This window comes from Anarrhichthys ocellatus, unplaced genomic scaffold (genome assembly GCF_004355925.1).
Source record: "Anarrhichthys ocellatus isolate YVR2014 unplaced genomic scaffold, GSC_Weel_1.0 scaffold15, whole genome shotgun sequence".
NCBI classification, from domain to species: domain Eukaryota; kingdom Metazoa; phylum Chordata; class Actinopteri; order Perciformes; family Anarhichadidae; genus Anarrhichthys; species Anarrhichthys ocellatus.
The window spans coordinates 1,356,281-1,370,321 of NW_022280045.1; the positions used below are offsets into that span (position 1 = coordinate 1,356,281).

Consider the following 14,041-nt stretch of genomic DNA (forward strand, 5'->3'; position numbering starts at 1 on the left):
ACACACACACATATACACACACACACACACACACATATACTGTATATATACATATATATTCCAGAAATCGGTTATTTAAAGAAAAAATGATTCCTTGGAAGAACCTTTTAGAAGGTTTTTTCACGCACTGTTGCGGGTTCTTTCAAGAACCGTTTAAGAAAATGGTTCTTTAAAGAACCTTGGTCTGAAAGGTACTTTGTGGAACCAGAAATGTTTTTTCTAAGGCATCCCGCTGAAGAACCCCTTTTGGTTCCAGATGGCACCTTTATTTTTCTCTGTGTCCTGCGTTAACCCTTCACTAATCCCCCCAGTGCGTTTCGACCCCCTCTTCGCCGCAGCGCCTCTCTCTCTCCAGAAAATTCCCCCGCAGAGGACATCAGAACCAATTAGGCGGCAAGAGAGGAAAGCCTTCGCCAGAGCTAGGGGCCGCCAGATCACAGGCGGAGGGGAGCGATTATCGGGACTCGGGTGAGCAGCGAAACAAGCAAACACATTTTATTTAAGGCCGCTAAAAATCAGTGCGATAGCATTTGCGGATTGAGAGGAGTCGCAGCCAGAAGCTTCTTCAAGGGCTTTTCTTGTTCTCGGTTCAGCATCGAGCTCACATTTATTTACAGGAATAATACACAGTACAATAACAAGCAAAAGGTTAAGATAAAGAATGAGAGCATGAAAGAGTGTATATCCATTTTGATGGGGGAAAAATATATTTATGAAAGGGCCGACTATACAAACAGAAGTGTTTACACACTCAGAGGTGAGAAAAACACTTTCATGTTTTATGTTCGGGGACGGCGGCACCACCGCCTACTGCGGAGGAGACACTGTATAAATACACCTGAACAGTTTTACAAGGCTGTGTTGGAGAACAAGAACGCGCGGCGGCAGCGAGACGCGGTCTAGTAAATATCCTCGGCGAGCAATGGCACCGGAAGACCCTCCCAAAGCAATAAGAAAGCCCACCGCTGAATAGTTAGATGAAGGGGATCGTAGTAACAAGCACTGTTGGGATTACAGGCAAAGGCGAAGCAAAGACTGGGCTTACTCTGATGTGTTTTAACAAGAGAGGAAGGAAAGGGAGGAAAGTAGCAGAGTGAGTTTGGAGGAAACAGAATACAGACATCATTTTAACATCAGCATCTGATAAAGACCACGCTGCCCCTCTAAAGTGGAAAATACACAGTTCGATACTCTTAAGAGCAAATGCAAGACTAATAGCAATGCCATTTTGCCAGAGAAAAGTGAAAGTTTAGAAAACACAACCCGCTGCAGTCCATCGAGGGCCACTATTGGCGGAGTAATTGGTACCTCTGGGTCATCTACGAGGCTCCTGTACCTGTATAGAACATGTGAGTGTAAGATGGTGAGTGTAGACAGAAGCCCTGATACTGGTGGGGGGTGGAGGGCGATACAAATCAGATGCTTACCTTTGATGCTACAGATTTTTTGCAGTGTCATAATTTGCACGCTGATCAACGGAAACAAGAACAAGGCACCGGTCGAACAAATAAATAAACCCAGAAATCAAAGGGAATTGCAAACAGGCCTTTTTCTTTTCTTTTCCTCCACAGCAGACGTTTTTGATGAGTCACAGCAGGAGGGGGGGGAACAGGTGGAACGAATCACATTAATGGTGTCTTTTCCGTCGAGGTGTCCCGCTAAGCCACTGGCATCGAGTCAGCGTGCACGATATCAGGACCCCGGAACTGGCACACTTGAATGGAATGCAGCCATTATTAATGTTATTAGTTACACCTGTGCTTTCCCTGCTGTGACAGTCAGAATATCTTCCCCTGCAAAAAAAATAAAAAAGCCTCCAGACCTCCAGAAGAGGCACAGTTATACAGAGTCACAAAGAAGTAGAAGTGTGCGCTACAGACTAAAAGATCGAACAGAGTTCTCTAGAGAGTGATCAAGGGTCTGTGTCCTGGAACATCCTGCTCCAGGCCTTGGCAGTTAAAGAAGTAAAAGAAGTGCTTTATCTGTGTCGCAACAGACACACAGATATATATATATATATATATATACACGTTTTATTCTTAATGCATAGAACATGTGAATATACAATAAGTACTGGTTATCCAAGACAAAGAAGAAGAGGACATGTGTGCAGGCAGTCAGCTGCATGGATCACAAGTTAAGTGATGCAAGCTTATGATGGTTTATAGTTATAAAACAGTTCTACTGATAATATAAAATACTCAGAAGAATATAATATGTCCATTACCCAACAGCAAGATACATTACACGTATGTTAACACAAAGGATGAAGGTCTATGAGTTCAGAGCAAAAGTACAAGCACTTAAGCATTTACACAATATACTTAAGTAGAAATATATACTAAATAGAAATGTTCCATTACAGGGGTTATAGTGTGCTCTTGATGGAAACTAAGAATAGCATGCACAAAGGAAAGAGAGAAGCTGCTCACACAAAGAAAACAGTACACTGTAGCACGAGTGTAGCCAACCACTTGCTGCAGGTTTCCATTGCAGCCAAGGCCCCGCTAATTAGCACTCCGTCAGGTAGAAAGGAAGAGCTCATCAGCTCAGTCACCCGCTGAGGAGATCTGCTGGAATGAAAACCTGCAGATTTTTTGGCTCTCCATGGCATATGGTGCCCCCCCGTGACGGTACACATCCCCGTGTGGTGTCAGTCTGTAACGGGCATTGTCCCATCAGTACAAAGTCACCTTGCTTCTGAGTGGCACCCTATGAAGAGCCACGTGGACTTTACTTGTGACCGACACACGTAGCATCTCCTCAGAGTCCGGTGGGCTAAATCGAAAAAAAACTCAAAATAAATAAAGACTAAATAGTTTTAGCATATGATGGAGCTGTCGTATTGTGAAAAACACAGCTGCAAGCTATTACAAATTAATTCTAGCTAAGTTTGATTACGTTTACATGGTCAGTATGATCTTCTTTAAGCCACTGCCATCATTACAAAGTATGTCTCACATTTTGTCCAAGTAAAAATAAAGTTAGAAGAAAAGTTAAAGTTGCAGAAATGGAAAAAGCAAGAGTTGAATTAAGGGATGAAGTCTTTATTTTTTTTCCGGTTTAAAAGACCCTGTGAAATGTTAGATGTAAGTACATGAGATTTTATCTTATCTGCGGCTTTGTTGAAGAGAGATTTTGTCTTTCACTTCGGCATATATACGAAAGAGCCATTCATGATATTACATTCTTTCTTATGGGACAGCTTGTTCACTCATCTTCTACCTAACTTTCAGCCAGAAGTGCATATAGTCCACATTCTCTTTATTAGTGTGGATAAAATCTTGCTTTCATGAGACAACCCTCTGGTCATAAAGTTATCCGCCATAACAAGATAGTTGGACAGTCATTCCTTTTTTTCTTCTCTGTCTCTCTCTCACTGTGGGAGCTCTTGCTGCATCCTTGAGTACGCTGTGCCAACGTCTGTGTCAAGTGCAGAGGAGAGGAAATGCAGTGACGTCACTTTCAATCAATGCTCGCTGCTTTTTACAGTGGGGGGACTTTACTCAGTTGGACGTCAAGTGCAGTGAAGCGATTTTTTGGGCTTTGGAAAAATAGCCGACTCTCTGGGCAGTTCACTTACTGAGCTGCACAATGGACCACTTCACTTCTTGTACGTATTGTAGATTCCCTGGGACCGTTTTCTTTGTTGGAAAGTAGTTCCAATGGAAACTGTTAACAGAGGGGCCTGCAGATAATTCAGTGTAACCGAGACGGGCTGGTTTTATTTTTTTTATTGCTTTCTGTAAGCACAACAAAAATAGTGTGCGACTCTGCTGTAATGGACTGACCCCTTTCATAGCCGATCACATCCAGTTTAATGCTACACGGCTGACATCTACTCTACAGTCATTACAAATCCACGCTCTGCAGCCAAGCGTCGCTCAAACCCAGATCACTTTAGTATACGAATTCTAGCGGAGATCTCGACGTTTATAAATGTACCAAATATGTGAGGCTAATATCTGGGGAGTTGTTTGTAAAATGATGGACAAGATATCTTTGAATATTTCCATTTGATGGAATAGTGCAGCCAGAACAAGGTGGCACCTTTAACTACTTAACTCTGTAAATACAGTGGTTTTAATGGAGAGTTGGAACAAGCCAATAAAGAATATATGATGCTGTCAGACAGTAGAATAACCTAAAACCTAAAAGGGGAAATCAAATACGTTTTTTGGGGGAAGTACCATACGTGGAGAAAGTTGTATACAGCCCTCAGCGGCTCACTGCACGACATCTGTTTAAGGACCTCGAGTGATGTCACCTGAGTCAGATTCGAAGATTGCAACTTTAAAAAAGAAAGAAAGAAGCACAACACGCCTGAATCTCCTGACTCCAACTGTGGGCAATGTAGGCGCAAGGCTTTTCACAAAGAAGAAGAATGCACGCAAAGAAAAAGACGAGATCTGTGGCTCCGCTGCATCAGTTCCACAAAGCTGAATCAGTGTAGTACTCTTTTAAAGTGACTTAAGGAGAGCTAAACAGGGGGTAAAGTGGATTTCAAGGGGTGAAACTAAGCTGCGATAGGAGTGCCGTTTGAAAGGAGAGGAGGAGGGCGAAACAGTCACCTCACAACATTAAGTTATGATTTGGATTAGCATCCCATTTCGCACAACTGTACATCCAGATGGGGGAGCATCGAGTGGGAGGGCGGAGGGGAGAAATGGGACAGATTGTAGCCTGCACCATTTGCATCTGAGCAAGAAATGCAGTGGTAGTATAGCAGAGAGTCACTTGGACTGGAGGCGAACCACAGTCAGCTGCAGTGCAGGTAATCCTGAATGTGTGAAACATGCGCCTTGAGGAATGAATAATGGAGGGCGGTTGTGGCTCAGTCGCTGGCGCTCACTGGCAAAAGCCTGAATCAAAGGGGGAAAGCCTCATACCTGAGATCTGAAATAGAGTGAGAAACAGGAAGGGCCTCCAGCATTTACACCTGGAGAGTCCTGCTTCAATAAAGCACTCATCTTACCACGTGACCTATATGATAAGAGGTCACGGGGCAGAGTAGCAGGTGCCACGCTGTCTTTGTGCCCACGGAGAAAGAGCCGAGGCTGCCGTCAGCGCTGAGTGCTGGTGCATGGTGGTGGTGGTGGGGGGGGGGGCGCTGCAGTGAGAGGTCTTGGAGGGGCACTGGGGAGAGAGTGCACCATTCAACTGAATCGTCAGGGCCATCGATGTAATGAGAGCGGATCGGTCCTGAGCATAGGAAGGCAAGCAGGGGGAGAGGGGAAGAAGGAGTGGGTGAAATGGGCAGGTGGGGGGTTGGGGGGGGAAGTAGAGAGTGAAGGAGGGGAGGGTGGATGGTGGAAAGCAGTTGGGCAGGGAGATAATGGGATACTGAGTATAGCATGGGAGGATAAGGAAAAGTTGCTGATGGAGGGATACGAACTTAAAGATGGTAAACGGATAAAAGCTGTGGCAGGAAAAAATGGGGAATGGCGGGAAATGGGGACTCGGCTCGGCAAATAAACATTAAAAAATTTTTTTACACCGCAGTGCTTACATGAAAGACATCAGAGGCTGAATTACACAAAGGAGGGCAACCGCTGGGCACTCAAGGCTTTGGCACTCAAGCTGTCAAGAAAAAGACATGCAACACAATAGGGCATGGGAGAAGAAAAGGATGACTAGATACTAGGGCACACCGAGAGAGATGCAGTTGTCGAAAAAGAAAAGAACAATTCACCTCCAATGTCTTTGTGCCGCAACAAGTAACCACATCGACCGGCGACGACGTCTCTTGATTTTACAATGCCGATTCATAGCAGAGTCCTGATGTCTAATTAAACTGCCATTTCCATGATTTAGTCCATTAGCTTCTCCTTCTCGCAAACACCATCAACTCAGTCATTCCCACCGCGGTGACAACCTGGGCTATTGTTTGCGATCAGAGAAGCTGAACTTCCGAAAGGGGTCATTACTCATTTCTGGCATTTGTCTCGGCTCCGGAAGAGAAAGTCATAAATTATTTCTCTCACACACGATCCCATTGTCAGCGCTGCGTGTCAATCACTTTCGAAAGCAACTCCCAGGCCCCCCCGCTTCAGTTCCGTCACGTCCGGCCCTGGCGGATGATCCATCAGCGGGCGATCGTCCGGTTTGGACGGGCCCCCTCTGTTATTACCCTCACGTCTTGGGCCCGCAGCTGAATTACAATTGCAGAGTGGGTAAAGAGCCAGGAAGCTGAGAGGGCTGAGCCTGGATAACGAGCTCTGGGGTGGGTAATTAATGCCTCTCATCTCCCCGTTGGTATCGTCGGGGGGGGATGTGGCATTGATCGGAGTGGGATCAGGCCGGAGGGGAAGTGGGCAATGGGCCGAGGGCACTAAAGGGGGGATTAAGTCAAAATGTAAAGCAGAAAAAGAAAGGGATGGATGGATGGAGAGGTGAGAGAAAGAGAGAAAAAAAAAGGAGAAAAGGGGGGGATGGGGGGGCTTTAAGCCAGGCTAAAGAGTTGTCCCTCTTGAGATGGGTCTTCCGCTGGGGTTCGGCTACTCTGTCAAAAAGCCTGCAGCTCTGAGTGACACTTCAAACCAATGCAGTGTTGTACTCTTCTGTCAGAATTGTAAAGCAGAGGCATCCAGGAGGGAAAATAACGTGGAATCCAAAGCTGCATTTCATCAAGTAGACGCACTCTCCTACTTGTCAACGATTTATGAATATGACAACCTCCACAACCCACGATTTGAATTTTCCACAAATAACATTGTAGAAGGTTATAGAGGCCAAGCAAAAAATCTCAATAAAACACGATGTGAAATAAGAAAACAGAAGCCGAGTATATATACTGTGCAAGGTCAGTCAAAAGAAAAACACCAGCCCGTAAATGGTGTGTCACCTAAACAAATGTAAGAGCTCACATAACCAGAACTGAACTGCCAATAAAATAGCAAGTCGGAAGTCGGAAGGGGGGAAAAAAGCCGATTGATACCGCGAAAACAACGGAATCCGCAATTCACTTCTCTCCACCCCGAGGGACTCAGTCGCCACGTGTTGAAGGACACAGTGCAATATAGAAGGAAAACAAAATAGAAAAAAAGCCAGGAGCCACATGGGAGTAAGTGGAGTGACCGTGGCAGCCACCATCGCTCTTGCTGCCACGTCTTTAGCTCTGGTCTCCCTGACCCTGTCCGTGTTTGCCTAGGAGGCCAGGCCTGGCGCCTGTTGACGATAAAACAAACAGACAGGCCCCATTTATACAGTCAGGTGTCATGACTAGGGATAAACAGTTGGCCGCTTCGGGCCTCTCGAGGCACAGTCTGCGTTAATGGTATAGGGGCTATCATCATCCTCAGCCCTCATGATCATCATCATCAAGAGCAAGCAATAGCGGTTGGCAGAAGCTCCAAGGTGCCTGCTGGGAAGCGGACGAGCACCGACTCAGATTGGACAAAAACTCGAGGGCCGCGCTGCTTACTTTGCCGGGCTGTGTTCATTCGTGTCACTGAATTGATCAAGTCAAAAAAAAAGAAAAGGCAATTGCCCATAAACATTGCTGGATAAAAGGGGGGGGGGGGGGGGAGAACAAATAAATAAAGGAACAGTCATGATTAGAGCAGAGGCGGCGGTGGCGAGCACGCGGCGGGAATGACAAGAGTGTTGCTGTCATCGCCAGGGATGAAAAACAGCTCCTCTCTGACGAGGCAGCGGCGAGGAAGGGGCTGCGCGTGGACCACAAACGCAATTATCTTCGCGCCGGCTTTGTTGTTTGTCAGAACCGGCGCGCGTTTAAGGACTTGGGTGTACTGATTATGTGACACCCGGAGAGCCGTTGGGGGTGGACAACAGGCAGCCAGAAGGGAGTCATTACCCAAACCAAATAGACTTCTCATTTGGGGTTTTTCTGTCGGGGTAAAGAATCAACAGAAATAAACAACGGCTGATAGATACTCAATCAGCAAAAGCCTTGCTGTGGGTGATTTTTTTTTTTCCAATTACAAAGTCCTTTGCATCAAAGCTTGGGAAGTAGCGGCTCATATGCGAGGTGTGTGTGTGTGAATCCCTGAAGCGTTGTCTGGGCACCCTTAGGACTGTGTTCAGATATGATCTGGTGTCTAGGACTGAAAAACACATTTGACCACCTGACAGATGGCATTATGTGGGCACAGGGGGTATTTTCTGACAGTGTCAAATTCATCGCGCTGGCACCTATCAATATCGCCAGCTGGTCTTTCTTCATAGCCTTCCGTCTAATTTAGGCGGGAAAAAACAAACGCAAATACAAAGCTATTTTTCTTAATTTTTGTCATGCCTCCTCAGGGTGTAACCATCCTGCCCTGTGTAAGTGTAAAGTTTTTCGTGAAAAGTATTCTGAAAGGCGGTACTTACCAGCAGCTATACCTGTTGACAACCCGCAATCTCCGTGCCAGACTTGGACGAACCCCCGACACACTGGACTGCTGTCTGCGGGTCCGACGCCACGGTCACACTCGCAGACATGATGGGTGAGTCCAAACACGGTGAGAAACCACGGGGGGTGCTTCCTACACACACATGACCAGACAGGCAGACAGGGCAGGCGGGAACATCCACACCAGTGAAGACCGGTTTGTAAATGTAAATCAATAAACAGTAACGCTAAGAGTTCAGAAGGCTTCCAACGACCTAACTCGCACCCTGAACTCAAGTGTTTACACGCATATATAATGTATATAATACTATACTATATATAGATCCACTAGATGAAAAAAAAAGTCAGGGGATCAACAAAGTCTGTAGGATTCTTCCTCTGGGGACCATGAACATCTGTGCAGAAACAACGGCAACCCATCCCATAGTTAAGATATTTCAGATCGACACTGCCGTCCATGGCTAGCATGGCTAAAAAATGACTGTGGAGGTAAAAAAATAAATAAAAAAGAGACCATGAGAAGTTCAAAAGCTTTCTCCTCTTCACACACATGGGCATGTTACAAAAATTGTTGCCTCTCCGATTACAGAAACGTGTTTGAAGTGGGTTTCTGGCGCCGTTCGGCAATCTGATAAGTATTTCATTTGAAGAGTACCGGCACCTTTGACCCAGTGTAAGAAACACAAATAAGAAATTAGCTCCCCATGTTCCCCCCTCGCATCCTCCGATGCCTCTCTCTTCTCGTTGTCCCGGGAGCTAGACCCCAACACAAAGGAGGCAAGCTGTCAGCAGTCGGAGCAACAACTTGCCCCAAAAAAAGGTCAAGGCGGCAATATGCCTTTCTTTTAAAGTGATCACTTTGTGTCTGCATTTCTGTAACGTGTTGTATGAAGTTGATTACTGTGCGAAGCCAAGTCTCCAGACAAACCGAGGCGATTTAGTAGATGTGAGGGATCATCCATCTTGTACAGTAGCCGTTTAGTTGGGATGCTCATGAGTAATGTGCTGGTTGAACAAGTGGCGCAAATAGTACACTGGAATAAAAATAGTAACACACGTTCCTCTATGCTTTTGCTCAAATAGCATCTCTCTGCAATTATAGAGTAAAACTGCAGCCTCTTAACACTGGCTATTCTTTATCAAGGTAAGAGTTCCTAAACTTAAATGACAATATGTTGAATATTTAACAGTGCTGCAGGAACTAGCCTTCATCCACTTTTCTGAGGATATAATTTAAAGTCATATCCACTCAGTTTGTGAAAAAAAATTAATAAATCCTTCCTTCAACCCCTAAGAACAGTTTAGAGGTTAAGTCTTCTACAAAATGTGAAAAAGCATATCTCCATGTGCGCATGCGTGGTCGCTCTGCCAGTCTCTGCTATTGACGGAGCTATTTCCATCACTTCATTCACTAAGAGCAGCATCGCAGACGAGACCCGCTCATTTCCATTTATCGAAATCCCATTTCTCCTCCGTCTGCAGACTGGTCACCTGTGAAACTAGTTTTTAACCATGATTTGAAAGTGCACTGGCTTTTCAGATGTCTACCCCGTCCCCTTCATTAGTGTTTATTCCCGACCATAAAAAGCGCTGGAGGGGCACGCACTGCCAGCGCAGGTCGTTACATTGTAAAACACTGTGGCGGGGCGCACACGGCACTGTGCATCGAGAGTGTCTCGGGGAGGAATTAAAGAATAAACTCCCCACACTTCCAATTAAAAGGACGTGCTCCTGCAACGTGAGCGGAGGAAGGGAGCATTATCAATGAGGGGAAGAAAACACACCGTTACAACTCAGGAGGCACAATTACTGAGGCTGGCAGTATGCAATTAAATAGTGCTATTTAGACGGCGCTACTCCGCGCTAATAAACGCAGAACATATAGAGGAGACAAAAATAAATAAATAAAACAGGCTTCGGGGGTACCTCCCAATGCCAACAGCTGGGGGAACAGATGACTAAAATGTAAACACAAACGGTGGCATATAGGACTACTTCAAAGGAAAACGAGGCGATAAGACTGTGCATTTACATAAAAGGGTACATTCTGAGGATTACTATTCACCATCTTGAAACCTGAAAAAAAAAAAAAAGGTGGAATAACAAAAACACTGCTCTTTGAGAAAAAATAAAAAATAAAAATAAAATTAAAAATAACGAACATCACAGGTTTTATTGTTGAAGATGAGTTTAGAGTAGGATTCAAATTAAAATGTATGTGAGCGAGCACCACATTACTCCCACTCTGTATCAAAGCGTGTCGGGCCCTTTAAAGCATACTGTGCAGGGCGAGCGGCGCTCGCTGGAATTGTTAAAAATGTAGAATATGAAGCTTTAAGCTAGTGACAAGTAATGCAAGTGGAAAACGGGCAGATGAGTCTTTTTGTTTTTTTATTCATGTGTCAAACCCTACTGACATTTCAGAACATGCTAAACATTAGTATAAACTCCTGACCCTCCCCATTCTGCTCCCACTTCCTGGTCCCCGCTGTGCTCTTGATTCACGCGACTACACCTGACCCTTGTACTGCTGGTGCAGCATGAGCACATCTTCCTGGGAGACTCTGGTCCATCCCTCGCTGTGGACGTGGTACAGGTTGACCTGCCCTCCGCTGTAGGCATCGCGGAACGTGGCCTGATAGATGGCGCGGCGGCCGAGCTCGCAGGCCTCCTCCACCGTCAGGTCCTGCCGCAGGCCGCTGTCGATCACGCCGTAGGCGTACATGGAGCCGGAGCCCACAGCGAACAGGTCGCCGCACACCCGGTTGCCCTCAGAGTCGACGTAGTACAGCCCTGGGGATGGAGGACAAAAAGGCGGGTTAAAAGGAGGGTGGGGGAGGCAAAAAGGGAGCTGGGAGGAAAACGGTGTTAAGGGGAGCAGCGACCTCCTGACTCAGGTGTTGAACTTTTTGTCAGGAAAGCTGAGACGGTGCATATCTAACACCACTGCTCTCGCACAAAACACTCTCTCACACAAAACGCTCTCTCACACACACACACACACACACACACACACACACACACACACACACACACACACACCCTCAAGAGAGAGAATATGAACAGCTGCAACCTCTCTGAGTGAAGTAAAGCTGGCAGATATGAACAGCTGCATCCTCTTCCAAAAAAAATAAAACAAAACCGAAGCCGGCCACAGAAACCTGCTGACGAGGCACGGGCCACATCGCTGCCCCGGGGGCCCTGCTCCGGGTCTTATTGATCCCCGCAAACAGGCCAAAAATTAACTATCGACCCGCAACCCAGAGCTGCACAGGTAACTGCGCCTCGCACCTCATAAGGGAGGACAGGAGATAAAAGAAAAAAAAATAAAATAGTGTGCTCACATCTTGACGACATAAGACGAGTACAGCACATTCATATCCTTCCACACACACTAGAATTTCAGACATTTTCCTTTAACTTCTTGGCGTACACACACTTGAATGACACATGCTCACACACGCACGCACATGCACACGCACGCACATGCACACGCAAGCCAACGTGCACCGCAAGACCCACAACGCCCCGATGGACCCGTGAGTGACAGTTTGCTCCACGCTTTGTGGACACGCGCGTGGACATTTTGTTCCGCAACCATGACACACTCGCTCGGGCCTGATCCCAGAGTGACGTGGAACGGGTGACTAGCCAGCACCAGCCTGTGCGCTCGCCCACGGCCAGTCCCGCAGATGGTTTAAAAAAAAAAAAAAAAAAAAAAAAAGGCATGTTTCTCACAGCGCTTCACAAAGCGAAAAACCTGTGAAAATGAGACCCGCTCCGAGAAACGCAGCGACACATGCATATGAAATTGCCTAATATCCAGCGTCGTCGCTCATCTCCCACATTAAAAAACACTCCAAAATGCCCTCGGATTGCACACGCTCGCTTGCCGAGTTCCTCGGCTAAACTAGTGACAGTCTATTAGGGATGGAGAGCCACTTGCTTTTCTGGGAGAAAAAAATAAAAAAGGGAGCTTACCATTGCTTTCAACTGGCAAATTGCAGCTTCCTCAACCTATCGTTAGCTTGCCATGGTAATCATGCCGTGCCTGTCTATGCATGGGGGTAATTTGCCAGTCTGAGATCCGTCTGTTCCTCTCGAAAAACTGTAAGGGACTCGTTAAAAACATAATAGGCAGGGAGAAGAGGGTTGTAAAGGCGGCCTCTCGTGTTGAGTGGCACGGTTTGACGGAGGTGGATGAGGACTCTTTAGGAGGTCCAAGTATAGCTGCGGAGCGGCACCAGAAAAACACTTCCCACATCCATTTCCTTTCCAAAACACACCTGGGTCTTTGTAGAGCCCCTGCGCTATCGCTTAATGGTCTCTGCGCCTCAAACTCTGCCGTAGAAAGGCACGCAGGCAGAGATGTGTGTGGGGGGGGATTCATGAGCCCCACTTAAAGCGGAGGGCACGTACGGTGGAGCATTGCAGCGGTGGCGGCCAACAGAGACTCCTTCCACTCCGTCAGTCCACTGACAGGTGCTTAAGGAGCCTTGCAGCCGGCTGGACTGACAGCTTTTAGAGGAGCACAGTGCAATGGTGGATGGATCAAATGGGTCAGTGTCTGTCCTTCCCACTACAATTCACCACTGGATGAGTAAAAAAATAAATAAATAAATAAATATGAAGCGCACCAGGCAACTAGGAGGGGGGGGGGGGGGGGCAATATTACATCACTCTCCTGGGAGAGGCGGTAAAACTGACACATGGTCTCATATCACACTGTTCTGCACCTTTTTGTCATGGGGGCTGCATTCCATTTAGTCACATATATCACCTTCTTGCAAACCCTTCATGTCCTTGTAGGTAGCAGGGGGGGGGGGGGGTCCACTGAGTTATCAAGCATTAACTGTACACCGATTTCAAGTGTCATAACATTTGAGGTTGTTGCGTGGAGCCGTATTTGACAAGCTCCTCGACGCAGCTTTTTATTCGATTTGTTTTGCGTGCGGCTTAAGACATTCCATCGAGGGAATAAGTGCTCTTGACATGATTGTAGCCGGCTAATGAGCTTCCCGCCCAATCGAGATTGATTTCATTTACCTCTCCGTTCAGTCATTGGCATTCTGGGGGGGAACACACACACACCTATTGAACCTATACGGGGATCATTATTTCCTCAATTGATTGCTCGGGGTTTAACGCCATGTCGTTTGCTGGCACACAGGCGGGGCCGACATTGTTCACACGGTCCTCTCTGCTCCCCGGACAAAGCCGGCATCGACCGCGGCGGGTGTACGGGCATTATGCATGTGACCCAATTGTCCGGGGCTGGGACCCGACGTCCATCATACCGCCACGTTCTGGCTGGCCCGCAGTCCCCGGCTTCATTGATTTCCCATTACTGTGTCAGTGTGGCGGCCTCTTTAAGCACACCTTCTGTGATGTACGGCCCTCACGCTGTGTGGCATCCAAAAGCCACAGCTCGAGGTACAAAAGAGGGGCAGAGCATACCGAGAGACCGCAGCGCCATCTAGTGGGGAGGTCTGGGAACTACACGCGCTTACACTTAAACAGGAAAAACGCATGTATTGAAGGTTCTGTGCATAAAAGGATCATACATTTCATGGCTGACAAGAAAAACTTGACAAAGTCCTTAAAATGATTATGTGTGGATAGTCAGTTGTTATACATCAAGATGAACTGATTTTCCTGCACCGCAACAAAAGAACAAATTTTATT

General features: G+C 46.7%; 1 protein-coding gene across 1 annotated transcript in view; it reads right to left on the reverse strand.

Annotated features, from left to right (window-relative positions):
• Positions 1-5,470: 5,470 nt before the first annotated feature.
• The window catches only part of psmb5 (proteasome 20S subunit beta 5), a 16,717-nt gene continuing 8,146 nt past the window's right edge, over positions 5,471-14,041 (reverse strand). Inside the window, exon 3 of the mRNA XM_031854984.1 lies at positions 5,471-11,149. Within this exon, the coding sequence (XP_031710844.1) occupies positions 10,866-11,149 (284 nt within the window). The 3' untranslated portion in view covers positions 5,471-10,865. The remainder of the gene's footprint in view (positions 11,150-14,041) is intronic.